Source organism: Vombatus ursinus, unplaced genomic scaffold, assembly GCF_900497805.2.
Source record: "Vombatus ursinus unplaced genomic scaffold, bare-nosed wombat genome assembly UNPS02003292.1, whole genome shotgun sequence".
Classification (NCBI taxonomy): domain Eukaryota; kingdom Metazoa; phylum Chordata; class Mammalia; order Diprotodontia; family Vombatidae; genus Vombatus; species Vombatus ursinus.
This window is the reverse complement of record NW_020943070.1, coordinates 19,204,032-19,221,543: the sequence shown is the minus strand read 5'-3', so window position 1 is coordinate 19,221,543 and position 17,512 is coordinate 19,204,032. Positions and strand designations below refer to the sequence as shown.

General features: G+C 35.0%; 1 protein-coding gene across 1 annotated transcript in view; it reads left to right on the top strand.

Annotated features, from left to right (window-relative positions):
- The first annotated feature begins 270 nt into the window (after nt 1–270).
- Nucleotides 271–17,512, top strand: part of CAPS2 (calcyphosine 2) — a 54,457-nt gene continuing 37,215 nt past the window's right edge. Inside the window, exons 1-7 of the mRNA XM_027873614.1 lie at nt 271–351; nt 6,130–6,176; nt 7,294–7,339; nt 7,456–7,575; nt 10,651–10,818; nt 15,542–15,664; nt 17,356–17,423. Of these exons, the coding sequence (XP_027729415.1) occupies nt 271–351; nt 6,130–6,176; nt 7,294–7,339; nt 7,456–7,575; nt 10,651–10,818; nt 15,542–15,664; nt 17,356–17,423 (653 nt within the window). The remainder of the gene's footprint in view (nt 352–6,129; nt 6,177–7,293; nt 7,340–7,455; nt 7,576–10,650; nt 10,819–15,541; nt 15,665–17,355; nt 17,424–17,512) is intronic.

The following is a 17,512-nucleotide window of genomic DNA, read 5'->3' as shown; positions in this document are numbered from 1 at the left end:
AGTTTTAATTTAAAAACGGGTATTAAAAGGCTCTAGGAAAGACAGCTGGAAGAATATATTTCAGTGGCAGTGAAGAGAAAGAAAATGGGAAAGGTGAATCAGGGAACAGATTTTAAGGAGGAATGGTATTAATTCTTTTCCTGATTTCTTTTAGTATCAATTGTAATAAATTGCATAGTTCTTTTATGCAGAGTTTCACATAGTATTTTACCTTGCCTATTCTTCTTCTTTTTTTTTTTAGTATATTGCAGGACATATAGTTGCATTTAAATGAATTTAGAGATTAAAGGAGTTTCTGCTTCCCCTAAGAGCCAAACGCAGCAAGTCTCCAGAAACAAGAAGCATATGCAAGTATGTTGGCTACAATTTAGGGTTCAAATGTTATTTTTAATTGTTACATAACAGTTTTTTATTATTTAAATTGTAGTATTTTAGAAATAACTGTGGTTAGGAAACTTGCCTCTAAATCATTGTGTGTCCTTGGGTAATTCACTTTGCCACAAACATTTATTAATGTGCAAAGTACATCAGTCACTTAATCTTCCTGGGCCCCAGTTTTCCTTATTTTTAAAATAAGGAGAATTGACTGTACGACCTTTTAAGAGTCCCCGCAAGCTATAACATTCTGTGATTCTCAGTTCATCTTATTTTCTTTCTTTCTTTTTTTTTTTTTTTGGCTAGGCAATGGGGTTAAGTTACTTGCCCAAGGTCACACAGCAAGTAAGTGTCAGGCTGGATTTGAACTCAGGTCTTCCTGACTCCAGGGCCAGTGCTCTATCTACTGCGCCATCTGGCTGCCCCTAATTCATCTTATTTTCGTGGAGATACATTGATGTGGGTCCTCCTTCCATTGGCACAAATCACAACCCGTCCATGACTTCTGATTCTGTGTGACTTTGTTCCATATCCTTCCATAAATCATTCACAGATGATTTCCCTCTAGTTCTTATAGAATTTTTCACATTGTATGTATACCAATGGAGTGCATGGGCTGTCTGTTATTTTCCCCTGACCCTCCCCACATTACCAGATCACCTTCTTTTCCATTCATACATATCTGATGACATCCTTTATGCTGCTTTCCCTATACAATTCTTCATTAAAAATGTTTTACCATTTAGAAACTCATCATACACCTCTCCATTGTCCTTTGGGTGGTACCTCAACTTTAATTCTTTGGAGGTTGTGGTATTTTGTGACTTTCAGACACAGAATATCACTGGGAGAATATTATTGTTAAAAGAAAAGGGCCTTTTTCTCAGGGAGAAGTGTAAGGTCATTAAAAGTGATACACATTTTCTTAAAGGCTGTGTAAACCACTGTTTCCATCTTGTTCAATTGTGGGTCCAGGAGCAGCTAGGTAGTGCAGTGGATAGACCACTGACCCTGGGGTCAGGAGGACCTGAGTTCAAATCTAGCCTCAGACACATAACACTCACTAGCTGCCTGACTCTGGGCAAGTCACTTAACCCCAATTGCCTCGCCCTTCCTCCACCCCCCCCCCCTCAAAAAAGAGAGAGAGTTGATCAACTGGGGTCCATTTCAGAGGCCATCCAGCCAAATACATATCATAATGTGGGTAATAGACATTTTTCATCCACTTAGTTTTTCCTATTTGGATAGATGACCTCTTTTAAATTATTATCAGTCTTATTTAGAAGGCTTTGCAGTTTTCTGGGATCTGAGGCAATCAACATTATGTCATCTACAAACAGGAGCTTCTGGATTGGAATTACCTCTTTCATTTACACTCTATACTGGACATTCTCTATGACGGTAGCTATGAACTGCCTCTGTTTCATGACTGGCTTGATATTAGCAGTTAGAAGATTGTTGAACAATTTTTGCTGGATTCTTCAAGGAATATTTTATGACTTTAACACATTCATGGAAGATTTTTATTTTAAGCAGCATATTCCTCTATGAAATCACATACTTAAAAATATGTATATAAATATACAAAAATACATATTTGATTCTGTAAAAGTTTATACAAATCTTCCCACATTTCACTGACTTCCTCATATTTATCAACTCTTAGTGTATAATACTATTAAAATACCTTTGTGGTACCCCCACTGAGCTTCTCCCACAGTCTGCACTGACATTGGTAGCTTAGGTCCTGGGGGGAAGGGCTATTTCATAGTTCTAGCACCAGACTGTGAGGTTGCTCTTCTAAGACTGTAAAGCTCAGGAATGTCTACAAGTACACTTCCCATACACAAACACCCAGTAGACATTATAAGCTTTTAATAAGATGGAATAGCAAAAACATAAGGAAGAAAACATTCTCTCTGTAAAACTGGGGAATGTTCTCCCACAAATAAATACAATGTCTTAGGGTTCATACTTAGATCAAGCAGTAGTGAGGCACACCCTAATGATACATTTGTGGCAAAGGCAGCTTGCTACTAATATTTCAGTGCTTTGTGGAAATTCTGCCAGGCTCACTACTTGTTTCTATTCTCTAGCACCTCCAGGCTCTGTTAAAAGACTCAATTGGGATACTGCTGAACTTTTCTTTTTTTTTTTTTTTAAAGGCAATTGGGGTTAAGTGACTTGCCCAGGGTCACACAGCTAGTAAGTGTCAAATGTTTGGTCTGAGGCCAGATTTGAAATCTCTTTAATTCTTCTACAGGGCTTGAGCTCTGTGTTTTATCACCTGGCAAGCAGTAAGTAGGAAAGGAGACCTTGAAAATTGCCTTCAACAGCACTTTGTAGTCCAGGGCTGAGAGCCCTCACCCTGATTTATGGTGACTATCTAGTACATTTCCCAAATCTTCATCTCTGTAGCCAGATTATAACCAGCAATGGCCATTCATCATAAAGTCATTAAAAGTTTTGAGGTTAGGGTTCATAAGATTTTAAAATTCTGAAGCCTCTCCTCATGATACAGAAGCATTCTGTGCTCTGGGGACAAGTCTGCAGGGGGTTTAGCTGGTTTCCTGGCCTTTTTACATGTCAGTGAGTTATATATTCAATTCCCTTACTAGGTACAAATGAGTATACTTAAAAGTTTTATTCCAGGGGCAGCTAGATGGAGCAGGGGATAGCACACAAGCCCTCGAGTCAGGAGACCTGAGTTCAAATCTGACCTCAGATACATAACACTCACTAGCTGTGTGACTCTGGGCAAGTCACTTAACTCCAATTGCCTCACCAAAAAAAAGTTTTATATTCTTTAAAAACTTCAAAAGGAACTACTTGAATATGAGAGCAGCTTACCTTTACATTTCATTTTCTCTGTTATTTGCCTTTTTAATTTTCAAAATTTATTAAATTTATTTATTAAAGTAAGTAAGGGTCCAGGACAGGGTCCAGGGTTCTTCATCTCACAAACTAACATTCTCTTTTCTGGGTCTAGTCACTTCTTTTCCTACCAACTTAAAGGTGAACTGTCCCATATGCAGGATCCACAATGTCCCCCAGGTACCTTGGCCTTTTATCTCACATGGGATCCACTTATCCCTTTTTATCATCACATACTGATTTCTACTAGATTGACATCCCCAAGCTCCCTCCCCCGCTTCACTCTTATTGCCTGATGCCCCAGAACTTAGGTGACAACAGGTCTTGATGTCATGGAAGAGATCCTACATAAGCTACTTACCAAGATCTTGCTGGCCTCCAGGAGTAAAGGCTCCTTTCTATGTGGCAGTAGAGTTGGCAGGAAGAGCAACTAGCTCTCACTTCTTTGACTTCTTCTTTAGGGAGGTGGGTACTTCTCTGATGGGCTCATTCCTGCATAATATGTTCGTTTCCATGGCCATTTTGGACATGGATCCATTGTGCTGTTGAGAGGATTTGTTGGGTTCAGGCTTGATAAGCTATGTAATTTTTTTTGCTGTATTCCTCAAGGAATGATCTCCTTCGGTGGGCAGATTCATGGGTAACGTACAGTCGTTGGTTTTTTAGTTCTGCTACCATATGAGCCTACAGGGATGCCCCTATATTGGGTTGAACTTGATTGTGAAATTATTATGATTCTGTCCTGTGGGGGTTGCCACTATAATTATCCCATTACAATTATGACAGTTAATTGGGTGCCCCACAAGAGTCCCTGGACAGAAGCTATTGAGGGGAATTCTCTTGCCTCTTAGCATGTGGTCATCCCGGTACTACAGTGACATGGGTTCTAGTGTCTAGGAGACTCAGAAAATGCCTAATTCTCCCATTTGGCTGTTAGATAGTTACTAGAATATATGGCCTATGATTTCCATTCATGTTTGCCTGATTTGAAGCAGGGTGAGATTAGGATAAAAGACAGATATTTGGGGTATTTCTTCCCCTAAAGGGAGGCAGGAATGACGGGATTGGAAAGCAGAGGTTTCAGTCTACAGGACTTTACCTCAAAACTGACACCAATATGAAATTGACCTATCATCCATAAGGAAAGGTAGTAGCATAGCCAGGGCCAGTGAAAGGAGGGTATTTCTAAATTGCCTAATAAGGCATGAGGAATGTATTTTCTTTTCAGAATATTCTAATTTAAAAGATTCTGGACTTTGTTGACATTCAACAAATAATGATTAAATGCCCACTAGAAGAAAAGTACCATCCTAGGAATTAGAATTCAAGAGAAGTTTGACAGATTGTCAAGAAATGTATATACTAAATGGGATGTCTGCTAGCAAAGACCTGGAAATTAGAATATTTTAATCTTTTGTTTATAGATACTTGTCTTTAGATTAAAAACTAAACTACAATTGTAGTGTTAATTCATTGTGAATATTCAAATATCATTTCATTCTTACCATATATACAACCTTTTCTATAGAAGATTGTAATTTAATGGGAATGTGACATTCAAATTACATAATTTGTGTGTATGTATCATATGAAATAAGGATTCTTAGAGGCAATTCTTTTTATTCCTGATTGGTCAGACAGAACCCTTTTATTTTGGAAAGACTGAAGATTAGGAGGTCCCTCTACTGGTCATCTGTGTCTTCTATTTGTTTGTCCTAAAGTAGTTCATTGTACACTTCTGTGATAAACGAGATTGCCCGGAAGATGCATATGAGTACTTTTCAGGGATCTCAGCATGCATTAAATTCCAGCTATCTGCATCTTTCATAGTAAAGGAAAATGATTACTTCTCTTTATAAAAAGCCTTTCTTTTGAACTCCTAAGTTCCTAAATGTTAGTTCTTTCTATTACTCCAGTATGTGAACAATTAAGTACATTCCATTTACCTTTTACCCATATAGTTTTCAAATTATCTTTTCTTATTTCAGGAATTAAATGTGATGCTTCTGCTCTTGAGTTATATGCTTTTTAGTTAAACTGATTCCCATAAAGGTAACACCAGAGATTGTATACATGATTGATTTTAATTCTTTAAAATAGATTGTAATACAGTGTAATCAGAATGTAATTAAGAATTGTCTTTGTTGTGTAATAAAAGACTGACATTATTTTAGGATACATCATATATGCATGTATATATACTCACATATATTGGTTTTATATATACATCATAGGCTATATATATATATACATATTTACGTGTATATGTATAAGTGTATTATGTGCATATTATTTTCCTATTAAAGTCTCTTGATGATTTTTAATAACTTTTTCCTAACTTTTTGACTGATTATGGTAATTTTCAGTCTGTTATAGCTAATACGTAGCCTAATTTGAATTCAAGAATTTGAGTAATCAATCAGAATGACAGAAATACATTTTTCAGACAAAGCAGTCTTGCTGATAATTTCACTGGGTTAAAGGAATTTTTGAAAGTGTTTTAGTCAAGTACCTCTGTCACTGAAATAATGTGTCTCATAACATTTATAAACTATACTACCAGCATTAGCTGGTGGGCTGTTTATTTTCTATCTTGAATATTTAAATATAATTTTATGAAACTAGACCTAACCCAGTTTTGCCAAGTCATTGGTTCTATGAGTATATAATATTTTGCATAACTTTTCTAGTTTTTTGAAATTAAAAAAATTGTCATACACACACACATATATGCATGTACATATAGTTAGGCACATAGTAGTTGTATTTACTAGGTTGAGCATTATTTGACTTTTTTTTTGAAGCACAGAAATTTTGAAGAACAGACTAAATATATATGTGTTTTCATTCTTAAATTTAAAAAAACAAACAAACAAACAGGGATGGAGACCCAGATCATGGGCAAACCGTAGTCCACGTCCTTCTGAGTAAGTATTTTTACTCTTAATATTTGCATTTTTAATGTTTTTATGTCTAAGTATAAGAATCTTATAAGTATATAAATTTAATAATTGGAATAGAAGTAGCACATCATAATGGAAAGAACTTAATACTGGGAGATAGGAGCCCTAGTCTTAAGCTCTGCCTCTGCTACAGACTTGATCTGTGATGTCTGGGCCTCAGTTTCTTTATTCATAAAATGAAAAGGATGGAACTGATCATCTCTTAAGATCTTTTATGGCCCTAACATTCTGGGTCTAGGAATTCTGGTGATTTTTTTCCAGTGTTTTTTCACTGACTACAAAAATTTAATTGCTTTGTGAAGTTTAATTTTTAAATAATTACCCCTTTATGTATATTTAGCTCCCCCACAATATATTCTTATGATTTCTGTTCAATTATTTATTTTTTTTTGTGAGGCAATTGAGGTTAAGTGACTTGCCCAGAGTCACACAGCTAGTGAATGTTATGTGTCTGAGGCTGGATTTGAACTCAGGTCCTCCTGATTCCAGGCCTGGTGCTCTATCCACTGTGCCACCTAGCTGCCCCTGTGTTCTATTATTTTGCCAAGCCTTTATTTTTCTAAATTTAGGAGTTATAAGTTTTTTTTTTAATTCAAGTATACAAATTCTATTAAGAGTTATGATAACTTTTGCATGAAGTTTTTATAATTTACATGTTCCTTAAACATTTATTACCTCATTGGATTCTCATAATAACCTTGTGAATTAGGAAAATATTCCCATCAAAAGAGGAAACTGAACTCAGAAGAACTAAGTGACTTACCCAAGTTGATACATTTGTTAGATCTCAGATGTAAGTTTTCAGGACATTAAGCTGTGATCTTTTTCCACTCTGAGAATCACATTTCTTCTTAATCAATAAAAGTATCTTAGACCATAGAAATCAAATCCTTAACCTAGAATTCTGGCTCCTATAAATATAGAAGACAGAACGAGATAGGCTTGTAGGGTCATTGTGGGTGTGTGGCATTGGTTAGCAATCCATCTTTGAATTCTGGGTATATTCAATTTCCAAATATACGTCTGTTAAATGCACACACACAGACACACAACTTTGTTAATCATATTTTGTTTCCTTTAGTGTGCCACAACTTGATTTTGGGAGACTGGGAGACTCCGATGATGAGGTACTTTGATTTGTATATGGGGGGGCAGTAGGCATGTCTAGATGTGTGTGTGTGATAAGTGTTTGAGAGAAATGTTATCTTTAAGCTATAAATTATCTCATTTGACTTTATTTTAGGATGGTCCTACAGGTTTTCCTCTTAGTATAGTTCATCTTAACTTTGATGCACCCTATTCATCTTCAGCTATTAGTTGGGGTGTGCGATTGCCTCATACTGATGATCTTTCAAGTGAGCAGGTTAGTATTTGCCAGTAGGTCAATAATCAATAAGCACTTATTGAACACCTACTATGTGCCAGTCACTGTATTAAGCAGTGGGAATACAAAGAGAGGCAGAAGACTGTCCTTCCCATTGAGGAATTCATAATCTAATGGAAGAGACAATAAGCAAACCAATCTATACAAACAAGCTATGCATTGGATAGATAGGAAATAATCAACAAAGACAAGGCACTAGAATTTAGAGCCACGGGGGGGGGGGGGGGGGGCAGGGTGAATGGAGGGGTACAGCCAGAGAAAATGTCTGGAGCTGAAAGATAAGTGTCTTGTTAGTGGAATAGTTGAGAGGTCAGTATTACTGTAACAATGAGTACATGATGGGAAGTAGGAATAAGAAGACTGGAAAGATAGGAGAGGGCTAGGTTATAAGGAGCTTCAAATACCAAACAAAGGATTTTAGATTTGATATTGGAGGCAAGAATGAGCCACTAGAGTTTATTGAGTAGGGGTGTGTGACATGGGTCATAACTGCTCTTTAGGAAAACCACTTTGGTGGCTGAGTGGAGGATAGACTGGAGTGGAAAGAGACTTGAGGCAGGTAGACCAACCAGCCTATTGCAATAGGCCAGCAGAACAGAAAAGATAATGTATTGGAGAGATATTGCAAAAGTGAAATCTACAGTCCTTGGCATGGTAAGACATAGTGAGTAGTTAGAGAAGATTCCTAGGTTGTGAGTCTGGGGTATTGGGATGGTGATACCTTTGACAGTAAATAGGGAAGTTTGGAAGTAGGGGAGTGTTTATGGGCTAAGATAAGGATTTCAATTTTGAATATGTTGAATTTAAGATGTCTACTGGGCATTTAGTTGGACATGTCTGAAAGACAGAGATGTGAGCCTGAAGGTCAGCAGAGAGGTTAGGGCTGTATAAGTTGATTTGAGAATTATTTGCATAAAGATGATAAGTCTATGGGATCTGTGAATTCATTATTGAATCTTTAGTAACTATTATTCAGTGTGTAGGTGCTTATACTTATACTTGTATATTAAATTATATTTGATTAAGCTTTTATATTTTTTAAAAAAAATTTATAGCTGCAGTTTGGAAGCACTCAAATGTGGGAGATCATTAATAATGTGCTTTAATTAGTACTTAAAATGTAGTATCACTTAAAAAAAGTTATAATAGATAAATTATACAAATGCAGGGCCTGAGAAACCAGAAATTGTTTCCATATTGGACTAGATCCTGTTGGTAGAGTGATGTATACCTTATGTTGCAAGTTTTGAAAATTAATTTATAACCTTAGGTTATAATGAATTAAATAATTGTTCCCGTTCCAAGGCATAACCTTAGAGAGGAACTTATTTATCAAGTCAAATTAGCTCTATCTTTTAACAAATTTGTCTCAGACCATAAGTGGCAAAATTTAAATTTTATTTAGTTATAATGATTTTGGCAAAATTAACTTCTTTTCAATAACATTCAATGATTTTTAAGGGGTGAAAGTTGGTTCTATTCAACCTTTTTCTAATTTAAGGAAGAAAAAAATAACCTTCTTTTTGGTAAATCAGTTTCTCCATTTCCATTGTGGCCACTTATGTTTTTTTTTTCCTTAAAAAAATCTTACAAATAGGTACATCTTTGTACATATACTACCACCAGTCCTAAACAACAAACCCATTACTTCATATTTTCATGAAGTATGATTTTGTCAGTCTGGGTCCTCACCTTCTCCAACATGCATCACAACCCCTCTTTTATTTTTTTCAGTAAGCATGTATTAAGTGCTTATTGTGTTCCAGGCACTGTAATAGGTCAATGGAGAGATAAAGACAAAAATAAAATAATAAAAACAATAGCTATTTACCTAATACTTACTACATGCCAGGCACTGTGCTAAGTGCTTTACAAATATTATCTCATTTTATCCTCACAACAACTCTGGGAGGTAGATGTTATTCTTGTCTCCATTTTACAGATGAGAAAACTTAGAGGATAAGTGACTTGCCCTGTGTTACAGTTAAATGTGTCTGAGCCTGGATTTGAACTCAAATCAATGACTTGCCCTGTGTTACAGTTAAAAGTGTCTGAGCCTGGATTTGAACTCAAATCTTCCTGAATCCAAGCCTGGTACTCTATCCCCTGTGCTACCTTAGCTTCCTCTGCCTTTGAGGAACTAAAAGTCTTTTTACCTAGTAGATGATTTGCATGAATTACCATGACAATTGCCATTGCCATAAGAAAACTAAACTAAAATTAAATCCCCTCATGGCCAGCTTTTGGGTGATTAACCTCTCCCAATATAAGTAGGCTGGTTCTTTAATGAAAGATACAAAATTCATTGCTGGACTGACTTCAGAGCCCTTCTGTCTTGGAATAATATTTGCCAAAGATTTGCCTTCCACTTGGTATAATCTTTGAGAGCCCAAGGACACCCCTATACTCTGATGAGGAATTGGAATGAATCCTTGTTAAGGGAATCTAATGAATATTAGTATTTAGAATAGATGAAAAAGAATTTGAAAAAAATCCTATATTTTCAGTGGTGCTGTTCATTTCTAGTGAAAGAGGTTGGAACCTCTCCCCTTTTTTGTTAAGAAACTCTTACTATAGAATGGGAAATTGCAACTTCTTTAGCCATTACTGGGATGTGTAGGTTATACTCATCAATGCCACTGATAGACATGAGAAATAAACAAAGAAAAAAAAAGATGAGAAAGGGAAGCAGAGAGAATGGTAACAGAGTGGAAAAAGAAAGTAAAAGGAAGACACAAAGGAGAAAAAAAGGGTGAAGTGTTAGAAAAATCACGGGATATTTTTGTTTCTCTTCTGGAGATTGACATTGTCAATAATTTCTTTGAGAATAGGCAACTAAGTTGTTTCTATCAAGAGCTAACAAAATTCTCATAGAGAATTTAAAACTTCTCGCTTAGATTCTTTTACAATGTAGATTATGAAATCCAGTCAGTTTTTTATAAAATGCTAAATTGTTGAAACATTAAAAAAACTTACTTTTGTCTTGGTGTATTTTTAAAATAATCCTTAATGACTGTGATTTTAGTGAATCTTGTCATTTTTTTCCTCACACAGAAAATGATACCAGAAAATTTGCCATCCCCAACCCAGAAATATAAGCAAAAATATCAGCAATATCAGACAGAAATGAAAGAAGGATATAAGTGGTATAGTCAGATAAATTCAGAGAAGAAACGACCAAATGTTCCATGGCAGCAGCCTTCAAAAATTACGGATGAAATGGTACTGTACTATATCTTTATGAGTCTCTATAAAACTCTTGAATGTTCATAACTTAAAAAGTGACTCTTATCATTCTTTGGCTTGCTTATCTTTCTTCTTGTTTTACTTGAATAATTGCAAAACATTGAATATTTATTTATGTTGTTATGAAAAAAAATTGGTTCCCGGGAGTTCAGGTCACCAGACTCATTATTTGACATTGGACTTCTTTGTACTGTCTTTCCCTCCCCTACATTTCTTCATCTTTCTTTATTTCCCAAGGATTCATAAAGAAGAAGCTGACTCTTTTTGCTTTCTAGATCGAGTTGCTGTTGTGACCTTTTCATTGCTAAGCTATGAAGAGTAATAAGCAAATTGTAGCTGAGTGGAAGGCCTTAAGGATTTGGAATTTTCAAGATAAAGGAAGGAGTTTTTCATATCTGCTGAAACTCATGACACATGTGCTGTGGCCTGTTTTCTGAGACGCACTTATTACAACCTTGTAGTTATAAACATTATGTATAATCTTTTTAGTAATAAACGTTTGTTTCTTCTGAGATAGACTTACAGATGATATGGACTTTATGATAGAGGACACAGTTTGCCTTCTCATATTTGATAGACTTTATTTCATTTGTTTCAGGATCTGAGCTGAGTATGTTTTATTCATCCATATAATATTGTCATCTTGAATTTGAATAAATTTGACTTTACATGCCACTTAAAAATTTTCTATTATACCTATGATATAATTTGTTAAAATTTTAAAGTACACTTGAATTTTTTGAGACCTCCATATGTTCTAAAACTGATTTTATTTGTATATTTTTTGTTAATAAAACTGGATACATGTATTTCAAGGTAGAAAGGAAGAAAACAAGCATTTAGTAAGTCACTGCTATGAACTATGTTCAAATTTTTGTGCTGAACATTGGGAATATAAATAGAAAAGCAAGAATGTCCTTGCTTTCAAGGAGATAATTTTCTAATGGGAGAGACAACAGTTATAGAAGGTACTGGCCACAAGTCAGATGAGAAGGTTAGGTCCAGCAGAAAGCAAATGGAATGCGTCTTCTTCAATGTCATTTCCATTCCTAAAACCATATGTCCTTAAATCTGTGTCCTTTACATGGCCAGCTGGGTCTCCTCTCCTCTCCTCTGCTTTCCTCTTTTCATAAAAAGCTTTGAGTAAAATTTTCCAAAAGACATTTTTTTTTCCCAGCAGAATAGTATCTGCGTACTCATAAACAAAAGGATGTATTCAAATAAAAAGCCCATTTAACTTATTTTTATAAACAACAGTGTAGTTGCTAGGATGACTGTTTAAAAATTATTACGTAGATTAAAAACAGCTAATAACTTTACAAATAGTACATAACAACAGTTAATTTTTTTAGTTGTTCCAAATGTATAAAAATTTGCTTAAATTACTTAGTGTTTAGCTAATAGACTAATAACAGTAATAGAGGTTATAGTGTACTTTAAAATTGTATTGTAAAAGAAACTCCCGAACAGATTTATACAAACATAACCATCTGGTATCAGATAATTTCACACCCTGCTGGAATCCAGGATCTATTTGTGTGTATGTTTGTATAAATATATATGTATGTAATACACCATGGTCACATTGATAAACTAAAACAAAGCCTTCCACTAACATCTGTTTTACTAGGTCATACCCTAACATTCCAAATTATATATTGTGGAAGTGTTTGTTGTTTTTTTTCCTCCTGCATACTATATCCAAATGGAAACATCTGTTTGCTTTTATGTTAGGGAGTACTAAGCTCTCTTTATAGATAGGTTAGTAACAGCTCTTGTTAGTAACAGTTGACTGTTGGAAATATTTATAAACTAGTGAGAATAGGACAGTTATTTTCCAAGAGTGGAGGTATATAATATTCACTGATGGGAAGAATATTAGTGACATATGACAGATTCATTAAAAAAGATATAGGAGGTAATCGAGTCCAACTAATTAGCTGAAAAATGTAATATTCCAACAAGTGATCACCCAGCCCCAATTAGAGACTGGTAGTTTTGGGGAACCTACTACGTCCCCAAGGTACAACACATTGCATTTTTCAACTGCTCTAATCATTGCCTGCTGGAAATCTACCTCTTTTATGTCCATCCTTTAGTCCTGTCTCTTTCCTTTGAGGCTGGGCAGAAAGGAACTTGTTTTTGAACTATACATGTGATTTGATTTGTAGAGGATACTGGCATCCTCCTCATAAGGAAATACATTTTTTCTACCATTACAAATCAATATTTTCTCTCCAATTTATGATCTTAGAGTTGCCTGGGGACACTGAGATATTAAGTGACCTGTCCAGGACTGTAGTACCAGAATGTATCAGAGGTTGGGTCCTGAACTCACCTCTACCCTTTCTAGGCCTTCTGGCTCTTGAGCTGAATAGATCTAATGTCTCTTTTATATGTATATTCTTTTTCTATAGATTTCTACAAGAAAGTCTTTATCAGTCCTCTAGATGCTAGTGTCATCCCCCTGTGATTATCTCCCAACGTAGCCGTTATGTATCTTGCTTGTATATAGTTCTTTGCTTGTTATCTCCCCCAGTAAATTGTGAGCTCCTTGAAGTCAGGGTCTGTTTTTGCCTTTCTTTGTATCCCCAGTGCTTAGCACAATGCCTGGTTCATAGTGAATGATTAATAAATGTTAGTTCCCTTGACTATAGACTAAACATCCCTAGCTGAACATTCGTTCCTCTTATGACACTCCTTCTGACTATCCTTCTGGTCAACCTCCTTTTTCTTATTCATGTCCTTCTTAAAATGATGTCCCAAGTCTGGACAAAATACTCTGGATAGAGGATGAGCAGACCTGTCCATATTCTAGTGGTACTGTCATTCTCTGATCTGGACATAATGCTTCTGTGCTATTTGCATATACTGAATTTATAGGCTACCAAAATCTTTAGTTTTTTTTTTATATGAACAATTCTCTCTGTTACTACCATCCTATCCTTGATCAAATAAGGTAAAATTTGTTAAAAGAAAAAAAAAAGCACTTAGCACAGTGCCTAGAACAATGCTTTTTCTCCCCCTTCCTCTCCATCATCCATATGGGGAGGAACCCATCTTAAACCCAAATGTAAGACTTCACATTTATTTTTTTTATTATTAGAGCCATCCTGTTTAAAATCTTATATCTTGATTCTGTTATCCATTTTAAAAAAATCTCCCTCTCAATTTCAAGTAATCCTCTAATTTTATAAACAAGCTGATTGTAGCTTAATCCAAGGCTTTGATTTCAGAAAAAACAAGGCTGAGTACATAATAATCCTAGGGCATTTTGTTGGACATCTCCCTGCAGTTTGACACAGAACCATTAAAAATACCCTGTGGGTCCTTTCATTCAGTCATTTCTGTATGTATCTAAATATGATTCATATCTTTTCATTTTGTCCACAAGAACATGATGAGAAGCTCTCAAATGCCTTGGTAAAATCCAGGTACAACTATTTATCTTCAGCATTTCCTTGATTTAGTAATCCAGGCAAAAAAATGAAATTAGTCTACTACGGCTTGGTCTTAGTAAATTCATGGTGGCTTATGGTGAGCACTCCCTTTTTAATAATATTTTCTAGAATTTTCCAAGAACTAAGCTCACCATCCTATAATTTTCAGAATCTAATTTCATATCTTTTTTTTTGCCTACAGTCCACAGCACCTCTCCAATTTTCTTCAATTCTATAGAGAAGATGACACTTTTGTATGGTTTATTTGCTTCTATATGAATGTAATTGTAATATAAAACCCATATATAGTAAGTTACTTCAAAGAGGAGTTCTAAAGGTTCTTTATAATCTTTCACTTGGGAGGAGGAAGGAAATTATTGAATGGCTAATACAATTAACAGTGGCTTCCAAAGTTCTCTTTGAAGATGAGTCATGCAATCAACTGTTGTTAATTATGGCATTGTTCTTAAGTGAAAAAAAGATAGTATGATATGGTAGAAAAGCATGTAAGAAAACCCGAAATCTAATCATTGCTCTGTGACTTACTAATCTCTGGGCCTCACCTTGTTCATTTAGAAGATGAGAGATCTGGACTTGATCATTTTTGAAGTCCTTTCTGGGGTAAAATTTGTGATATAAGGATATCTCAGTATGACTAACTATAGTGAATCACGTAACAGGTCATAGAAAACAGCTAAGTTTATCTTATGTTCATGGTTTCCTTATAGTAAAGTGTAAGTGTTTTATCCCGAAAATGTTTTAATTGATCAATATTAAGGTAATTAAGGTAATACCACTGGACCAGCAATTCGATTTTCAGATGCCTTTTTAATATTTGCTAACATTTTAACAATAAATATTAATAATGACAGAGAGTTAGGAATACTAATAATGAAATATTTTTTCCCATGGTGAAAAACAAAATTCGGTCTGAAATTTTCAATTTGGGTGTGGAAGATAAGGAAATATCCTATTGGTAAGGTAATTATTTTTCTATTCACAAAAACATGAAGAAAAAAAAACTAAGTATCAGAATGCTATTTAGTGTAAAATAATTCATGATCATCTATTCGTTTGTTTCATATATATTTACTGATAGTATATAGCTTTGAAGTTTCTGCCAGATCCAAAGTGTATGTTAATCCAAACTTTAGAATGGCTTTGTGCACTACTGGTTTAAAATCCGATATTATTTTGTTAAGATTGATTGTTCTGTCTAACTATGTTCATTTGTGCCACATGCGTTGTTTTATATGTAGAATGCACAAGTTGAAGAACAGGTCAAGGACAGTGTGACAGCTTTGGACAGGAAAGCCCTTTTGCAGCAATGTTATACAAATAGCTCTTTCAATACACGGCAGTGCCAAAAGAGATCAGAAGCTGTAAGTTACCATTTTTTTTTATTGTTTGTTTTTGTTTTTTAGGCAACTGGGGTTAAGTGACTTGCCCAGGGTCGCACAACACTGCTAGTAAGTGTCAAGTGTTTGGTCTGAGGCCGGATTTAAACTCAGGTCCTCCTGACTTCAGGGCTGGTGCTCTATCCACTGCACCACCTAGCTGACCCTGTAAGTTACCATTATTTGGACTTAGTAATTTGATGACCTATAGGATAATTATTTTTTCTGATAGGGAGGGCATGGGATTTTATTTTCAAATGTGGATGAATTCTGATTTTAAAAAATGCAGATGCTATCTCATTTCAGTAGGAAGTTATAACTTTCTGTGATATCCTAATGTACTTTGTAAAAATGATAATAACTACCATTTGTGACAGTGGACTTACCTAGCATAAGAAATGCCTGGGAAAAATGTTTTTCCATATGATATATGTATTATTTTAAAGAATTTTAAATTTAAACTTAACACAGAAAGAGACAGGAAATTCAGAATGTATTAAACCCCTTCTTTCTACTTGATCAGGGAAAAAGTGAAAACTTCATAAAGCCATTTTTAAAGTTGAGACCTTTTTGGGCAGTTAATTATTTTAATTAAATATTTTATTAGAAACTTAATATTAAGCATCTCTATAAAGAACTAAACTAATTTAAGTTAGTCACATCATTGCATCAGTCATGTCATTGTAGATTTGTCATATCAATGCAAGTGGACAGAAAATGATTGAAAAGAAAAAAAGCTGTGTAGTAGAGAGCCTTTTAAATGATTTTAAAATAAAGGTAATAGATGTGAAATGTCTTGCTACCTGAGATATATTTCTCTCCATGTCTACCCTCAAAAGAACCAAGCCTATTAAATTCTCAGGTGGCATGATGGAATGAAACAAACACCAGATTTGAAAGTAGGCAACCTGGGTTCAGAGACCAGTTTTGCCAGTTATTACTGGTGGAACCACAGGTCAAGTCACTTAGTGTTTCTGGGCCTCAATTTCCTCATCTGTGAAGCAAAGAGTTATAGTAAACTCTTAACCTGGAGGCTATGAACTTGATCTTTTAAAAATATTTTAATTTTCTAGGCAGGTAATTGGCATAGTGTGTACAGTGTTGGGCTTGGAGTCCAGAAGACCTGAATTCAAATGTGGCCTCAGGTACTTACTAGCTATGGGACCCTGGGCAAGTCACTTAACCTCTCTCAGCCTTGTTTTTCTCATCTGTAAAATGGGGATAATAATAACACCTGCTTCACGGGGTTGTTGTGAGGATCAAATGAGATAGCCTATGTAACATGTTTGTAAACTTTACAGCACTGATGAATGCTAGCTGTTATTATTCATAATAATAATTGTTTCCTTTGTTATCCTATATATTTTATTTTAAACAATTTAAAACATTATTCTGAGGATGGCTCCATAAGCTTCACTAGACTTGCAGAAGGATCTAAGACTCCAAAAAAGATTAAAATCCCTGATTATCTCTAAATTCTACACCAGCTAAGTTTATGATCTAATAAATATCTTCCTATAAATAAAAATGCTACATAAATGTGAATTATTTTTCTGGAAAAAATGCTCAAAACAGTGCTTTGGATTCCACTATTAGTCTATTTCATTGCTTATCTGTACTATGGAAAAAAGGAATTGTTATTTTTTATTATTCTTACCCTTTCTTTTTTCTCTTAGGAAATTGTAGCTGCCAAGAAGAAGCAGCAAGCTGTGATAGAACAAGTAATGATTGATCAATTATCCAGGTAAAATTTTAGTACTAAGGAGCATTTGTCCAATAACAATTTATTCAGTGCTTGCTGCTACTTCCCTTCTTCTTTCCTTTCCCCTTCTG